Raw genomic sequence first — 7,791 nt, forward strand, 5'->3', positions numbered from 1 at the left:
TTAGGCTGATTTAGCGACAGAACGGGAACGTCAGTTGACAACGGGGCGCGCATCAAGAATGCCCATATATAGTCGAAATAGACTCGCGTCCAGACTATTCCGCGAGCTCTTGCGTCCTCAAATGACGTTCCCGTTCTGTTGCTAAATCAGCCTATTAAGCAGCGACGACGGCAACGGCAACGAAAACGTCACCTGAAAAATATAACTTTATTTAATTTGTGCTACTTCGGGATTATTTCAACTCGCTCAACTTCTACAGAAACGGCGAACTACCCAGGAACCAAATTAATAAGAGTGGCGTTCAAGTTAAAAAAGAAAATGAAAAATTCACCGTCGTCTGCTCACGTTTTTGAAAAGCGTATAATTTGGTCATTTCACGTTGTTGTTTTGCAGAGGACAGCGAAGAAATGTACCAAAATGTAAAACGCACGTGCAGAGCGATTGTTTTTGCTCATTAAATCTATTGTTTTGTGGCGTTGTCGTTGTCGTTGCCGTCGTCGATGCTTAAGCTCCCTATGCCTGCGGAGACAACGTATGATTGACAATGCAGTGTTCTTTCACCCAATCCTGCTTTGCTAGCGTATAAACATTACTCAGTGTACACAGCCGGCCTTGCTTGGGACAAAAATTATTGCGTGCAAGGTCTGGGACCGTTCGGCTCCGGCAGCCGGCCTTGTTTGGGACAAAAATTATTGTGTACACAGTCTGGGACCGTTTGACTCCGTGCGCCGGCCTGATTTGAGACAAAAATTAATGTGTACAAGATCTGGGACCGTTCGGCTCCGGCAGCCGGCCTTGTTTGGGACAAAAATTATTGTGTACACAGTCTGGGACCGTTTGACTCCGTGCGCCGGCCTGATTTGAGACAAAAATTAATGTGTACAAGGTCTGGGACCGTTCGGCTCCGGCAGCCGGCCATATATTGCGTACAAGGTCTTGGACCGTTCGGCTCAAGGGGCTGGCCTTGTTTGAGACAAAAGTTATTGTTTACACGGTCTGCCGACCGTTGGACTTAAGGAGCCTGCCTTTGTTTGCGACAAAAGTTATCGTGTACAAGGTCTGGGACCGTTCTTGTTTGGGACAAAAGTTATTGTGTACACGGTGTGGGACCGTTCGGCTCCAGGAACCAGCCTTGTTTGGGACAAAAGTTATTGTTTACATGGTCTGGGACTGTTCGGCTGAGGGAGTCGGTTTTATTTTTGACAAAAGTTATTGTGTACACGGTCTGGGACCGTTCGGCTCCAGCAACCGGCCTTGTTTGGGACAAAAGTTATTGTTTACATGGTCTGGGACTGTTCGGCTGAGGGAGTCGGTTTTATTTTTGACAAAAGTTATTGTGTACACGGTCTGGGACCGTTCGGCTCCAGGAACCGGCCTTGTTTGGGACAAAAGTTATTGTTTACATGGTCTGGGACCGTTCGGTTCCAGTAACCGGCCTTGTTTGGGAAAAAAATTATTGTGTACGCGATCTAGGTCCGTTCGGCTCCGGGAGACGGTTTTATTTGGGACAAAAGTTATTGTGTACACGGTCTGGACCGTTCAGTTCCAGTAGCCGGCCTTGTTTGGGACAGAAATTATTGTGTAAACTGTCTGAGACCGTTCGGTTCCAGTAGCAGGCCTTGTTTGCGACAAAAAATTATTGTGTACACGGTCTGGGTTCGTTCGGCCCCGGGGAGTCGGTTTTATTTGGGACAAAAATTATTGTGTACACAGTCTGGGACCGTTCGGCTCCAGGAACCGGCCTTGTTAACGTTTGGGACAAATGTTATTGTGTACACGGTCTGGCAACCTTCGGCTCCAGGAACTGGCCTTGTTTGGAACAATAGCTATTGTGTACACGGTCTGGGTTCGTTCGGCTCCGGGAGTCGGTTTTTTATTTTTGACAAAAGTTATTGTGTACACGGTCTGGGACCTTTCGACTCCAGGAACCGGCCTTGTTTGGGACAAAAGTTATTGTTTACATGGTTTGGGACCGTTCGGTTCCAGTAATCCGGCCTTGTTTGGGAAAAAATTATTGTGTACACGGTCTGGGTCCGTTCGGCTCCAGCAACGCTTTCTTCAGTTCGTTACGCTCTTCAAAGCAAGAATTTTTTTAATGACCCATGGAGGGCCTTTGCACACGTCGCGATCGAGGCGTTGGTGTGAGCAGCCGGGTCGTCCGCTCATGGGAAGGCAGACTATTACGCGGCCACTTTGGATGAACGCAATTTAATAATGAAGACTTTTTCCCTTGTTGACGTAGTCGTCGGAGACTTACTCGTCTCCATGTGTATTATTTAACGGCTGTACTTGTTTCTCCGATCAGTTATTTCCATTAAAGGAGATTTTTCCTTTCTCCAGTCATTTATGTCTCTTTTTTACCTTATTTCCTCGTTAAACCTGGGGGTCCTTCTGGTTTATGATCACAGGTGGGACCAACGAAGGATAAGGGGACCCCCCCTTTTCCACCGGTATTTTGTTTTCCGTTTTTTCGGCATTTCGCAGTCGCACTTCAAGAAATTTTTACTTTTACATTTTGCGTAAGTGGTTGGTGTGTTGCCTAACCGGCTTTTACCGACTTAATTGAGATGATGATGATGATGATGAAATCCTTGTGCACCCAAGACCATTAAGAACGGTGCCTCCTTTTGTTACTGTGCATGTTTTCTGCGTGCCTTGGGATGGTCCAAGAAACTCGGGTTTCGTAATGGCGGTGCCTTTTTGCGCGGTTTTATAACTACACTGAAAAAGCAGGTCTTGGCAAGAGTTACTAGCATCCGAGAAGAAAAGAAGAGGGGTGGTCATGCATTTTCAGAGATAATTAAGTTTTTAATTTGGGATTAAAATCCTTACATTAGTTTGTATTTTAACGCTTTTAGGATTATTGTAAATGGTTTGAACCCAGGGGTCAGGTCACAAGTACGTAAATTATGATCATCCGGGTGAGTGTAGTCCTGAGAAGGACTGTTTGTGGTGACTTTGACTGACGTTTCGACAACCTGAGCGGAAGTCATCTTTCAGAGTCAAGTGAATTGTGGAACGTCAGTAGGTGGTATATACGTCTCTGGTTGTTAATCTGATTGTTCAACGAAGTCCAGATGTTATTGGTCGTTTGTCAGTAAGCCGTAATGTTATTGGCTGTCAAGACTGTAAAAAGTGATTGGTGTGTTTCGATCCGTGGGTCTATTGTTAGTAAAATGTCTATTGTTTGTCTGTTTCGTTGTTGGTGGTGCAGGTAGTTGTAGGCAACTGTTGAGTGGCGTTTGTTCTAAGTTAGTAAACCAGCTTTCCAGAGTGAGTCGTTGATAGTAATTTGTACTGTAGGTAATGCACTTGGCAGAATCCCAGTCGATTCTGTGGTTCGTTTGTAAATGGTGCTCAGCAAACGTGATCGTTGACATCACCATTTCTAGTTGCTCGTTTGTGTTCAGTCAGTCGTACGTTTAAATTTCTGCCGGTCTCAACAATATAAGCGGCCTGGCAGTCGCAGCATTTGATCTTGTAACTTGCATAATCATCTCTGGTTACCTTCAATTTTTTTTAAGGATTCTAATAGCTCTTGCTAAGATCTGCTTTTCCCGCATACTCATAAACTGTGCAAAAATACTTCTGTATTACCGTCCTCAAATGGGGTAATATAAACGGGGAACCTTTTTCCCTCGTTGCCCTACCCCCTCCCTACACACACACACGTGCTGCCCCGCCTTTAAGGTTTGGGTTATACCGCATGCAGAGCAGATTACAGACATGACCTGTATTACACTCGCCGCTCCAGCGTTTCTGCCTCCTTACAGTTGCTAGAACGTGCTGTTTAATCCAATCTGTGCCCAACTAATTGTTACGTAATATCTATAGGAGTGAAAATTTTTGTATACATATATGTGTAAAAACGCTTAGGCACGCAAATCGTATTACAAAGTCTTAAACCCACGAGCCACAGAGAAAGGTCTGAGCTGAACTGAACACCTTTAATTTATTTAAACAGGGTAGTCCCTTCAGTACATATAATCCTACGATCCGTTCATCACGCTATCATGGGGTAAAAAACGTTACAATTCAACAGACCCGCTATCAATGGAGCCTTGAGTACTAAAGAAACTTTAACTTCTAAACATTTTTATTCTAGAAACTTTAACTTCGTGTGACTGCAAACTATCTTTTAGATAAGGTAACTATAAAGTTCTAGGCGCAAAGCCGACAACACAAAACGCTCTGTTCGCATAGAAATTATACATAGTAGTTGACAAAATATCTAAGGAAAAAGGTTATGGTTACAGAACGCTCATATAATTCATCGTCAAGCTATATGTGAACTAAATTAAATGCAAATTTAAGGATTTTTTTATATACCTATAGACACACTTAGGTCACCGCGATTCTTTTGGATTATAAAAATACATGGAACAGATGATATTACTAAATTAAATGCAAATTTAAGGATTTTTTTATATACCTATAGACACACTTAGGTCACCGCGATTCTTTTGGATTATAAAAATACATGGAACAGATGATATGTCATGGTTTTTTGGGACCAATTCTGTTCGTTCGTTCTGCTTCTGATAGCAGAATGACCGAGTTTATTCTGAGTTTACTCAGAATAAGAGGAATTACGTTCTTTTGGCAATGCTTCATTTTGGGATCTCATATCCTATGTCTTCAGTTATTGCTGAACCGAATAAGAATAACCAGAATTGTTATATACCTAAACTTTCGCTCAACAAAACGAGTAACGTGATTGGTTGATTCTTGGTCACGTGCCCCTAATCAAATACAAATGTATCCCGACCGGGATACAATTTCGCAGTTGTTTCTCTTTCAGCTGTTTTTTTTGTTTTTGTTTTTTTCGCTGTGATTGTTGAAGGGAAAGTCTAAATATATAACAAAGCACTTAAGGCATGGTCTACTTAGTTTACTTTTCCTCGAGTCCCGATGTTTCCTTTAATGTATGGTCCCTCGGGACCGTACATTAAGTGTATATTGTTCCACCCTTAGTTCCCGAGAAAGTGTTTTCAAGTTCGCACTCAGTTGACAAGCAATTCGCACATTTTTATGCACCCGGCTTGGAGGGACACCCCTAGATATATCAACAGCTGAAAATAGGTGCAGACCTACTGCCGACTGGTAGACGCGGTACCATGATAAAACGGAATGCCACTTGAGTGATGCGGAATGATTGGGAATTTCCTATTACTGGCGTGTTACTTTGGGTTATTCCCTTTACCGGCAGGTCGTTCCAGTAAAACCCGTGTCGACATTCAATAAAGGCCAGTCATCTCTTACGAAAAACCACGAACTAGCCCTGGAGGCAAAAAGTTGAATAAGTGGTCTTAAAAGGACCACTGCTGGATATCTGCGAGGTCGTGTTAGTAACAAAACGTTATTAACATTGATTCGCATGGAATTGGTCCGAATTCTCCTCGTCAGTGAATTTGCTAGTATTTACACACTTTTCTGAGAATAGGCCGTTTCCGAGTTGCTATGAACCTGATTATAAAAGCAAGGCTAAGTGCAAAGCTTTTCATATGGAAATTCGTTTGGTTTGCATATGAATGAAAGCAATTTTTCGTAGTAAAAATTTTGCACTTAACCTCGCTCTCATAATGAGGTAGAAAGCAATTCGGAAGTGGCTTATTCCCTGTAAACACCCTCTTGTAGGTCTATCTTCGATGATTTAACGAAACAATGGTGCTGATTACTGTGATAATGATAATTATCCCCAAATCAAAATCCTGCGACACCGTCTAGATATTCAATGGCTCTTCGGCCTAATTGGCTCCATAATGCAATTTTTGCGTGTATCAAATGAATGCTACGTGAAACAAAAACTTATTTAACGTTATAAAAACACGTAATATACTCGATAACATCTCAGACTTCTCTATCATTGCATGTTCGAACTAGAGTACAGCTACAGTAATTCAAAGTTTTTATCACGAGAGATGCGAAGCTTCCAGAGGAAGACCCTTTTCAGAAATAAGAAGCACATGTACGAGAAAGAATGACGTAACTTAGCAAACATTACTTAGCCTGCTCAGATGTCTCCTGCTTCTTTCCTGTAAGCTGGTAAAATGCAAAAACAAGACTGCACGTGATTTTATCAACAGAGTTGATAAGGTAATTTGGCCACCGTAAATACATTAAAGCACTGATGTTTCAAGTGTTAGCCCCAACGTTTGAAACGTCAGCACTCGAATCTCTTTGTGTTGGCATAGCCACCTTCTCAACTCTGTTGATAAAACCAAGCATATTCGTCTCTACTCTCCACCAAGACTACAGTTACTACTACTACTACTACTACTACTACTACTACTACTACTACTACTACTACTACTACTACTACTACTACTACTACTACTACTACTACTGCTGCTGCTGCTGCTGCTGCTGCTGCTACTTCTTCTACTACTACTGGTGCCGCTGCTACTACTACTGCTACTCGGACAACAGAACCTTGCGCAAAATATTTTTTAAAGATTCACCGATGAAAGAATCATTTAGTTACGTTACTAAGCTATTTCTTTATAATAAGAAACAAAACTTAGCTGTTTAAGACATTAGGAAGAGTTCAGTTCAGTCCGCCAAAGTGAGAATCTTATGAGCCAATCTGCACCATCCTGGGAATCCATTCTCCTGCCCAATACTGCTTAGCCACTGCACCATCCAAGGGGACACGTGATACACGGCTCGGGCGATACCCATGACCCTGTGGGACCACTCATGAGACAGCACATCAAAGTAGCACGAGGTGTGTACATCATTGACCAGAATAGTGCCACTGAGGGTAACTGGGGCGTACGCGCCTTTCTCATAAACAGAACTGATGCTTTGAACTACATCTGTCTCCACTGCACCTCGGTCTCCTCTCACATACACTTTGTCTCCAATGCTGACATCCCTGGCAGGAATGACGGAAGGTTGGCCACCTTTCTCCACAAATAGCAGATGGTCATCAGTGATCATCAAGACCCTCTTCATCTTCAAGGTTGTGATTTTCAGGAATTCTTGCATTAGGTCTGGTTGTCGGTGGATGAAGGTGACAACTGGTTCGAGGCTGATACCTTGTTTGGTTAAGACGTGGACTTTGTCGCCGACTTTCAAGCAATCCATTTGTCGCGCTCGACCATGGATGTCAATAAAGGTAGCTGATGCGGGATAGCAGCCGCCGTCGCTGGACACTGACTGACTGATAGGGGCTGTCGCGGCTCCACCAGTTTCTTTTTGGTCTTGCTTTTCTTTCTCCTCCAGTTCACGCTTCTCGCGCTCAATCCTTTCTTTTTCGTCAGCGACCCTCTTAGCCTCTGCTTCCAATTCTTCTTTTCTCTTACGATCTTTTTCTTCCTGCTTCTTTCTTTCTTTTTCCTTTCTGGCGATTTCCGCGTCCAGTTCTTGCTGCCTTTTCTTGTCATTCTCCAATTTCTTTCTTTGTCTTTCCATTTCTTCTCGTTCTTTCTTGGCTTTCCGAGCGTTTTCCTCTTCCATCTGTTTCATTTTTTCCTGTTGTTTCTTCAGCTCCTCCTCTTTCTTCTGCATTGACTTCAGTTGTTCATTGAGCCCACTGTGATCCAGCGCTTCCTTAATCTGTTGTTGTAAAACGGCTTGTGAAGTGTGGGTTAACTTGTGTACGAAGCGTTCCCGTCCTGCGGTCATTTCATCTATCAGCTAAAAAGGGAAATACCTTTAATATAAGTTTCATTAGAGGAAGTTTGGTGACATTATTTACGTGATTAGGCAATAACGACCAATTGAGGTGATAACTCATTATATCAACCAATATACTTATGAAATGTTTACGTTTACGGTCCTTCTACC

At 42.9% G+C, this 7,791-nt stretch overlaps 1 protein-coding gene across 1 annotated transcript in view; it reads right to left on the minus strand.

Moving 5' to 3' along the window:
* Positions 1–5,932: 5,932 nt before the first annotated feature.
* The window catches only part of LOC146453529 (uncharacterized), a 117,213-nt gene continuing 115,354 nt past the window's right edge, over positions 5,933–7,791 (minus strand). The window contains exon 9 of the mRNA XM_085096662.1: positions 5,933–7,641. Coding sequence (XP_084952788.1) covers positions 6,553–7,641 — 1,089 coding nt within the window. The 3' untranslated portion in view covers positions 5,933–6,552. The remainder of the gene's footprint in view (positions 7,642–7,791) is intronic.

Source organism: Pavona decussata, unplaced genomic scaffold (assembly GCF_977016875.1).
Source record: "Pavona decussata unplaced genomic scaffold, jaPavDecu1.1 SCAFFOLD_330, whole genome shotgun sequence".
NCBI classification, from domain to species: Eukaryota; Metazoa; Cnidaria; class Anthozoa; order Scleractinia; family Agariciidae; genus Pavona; species Pavona decussata.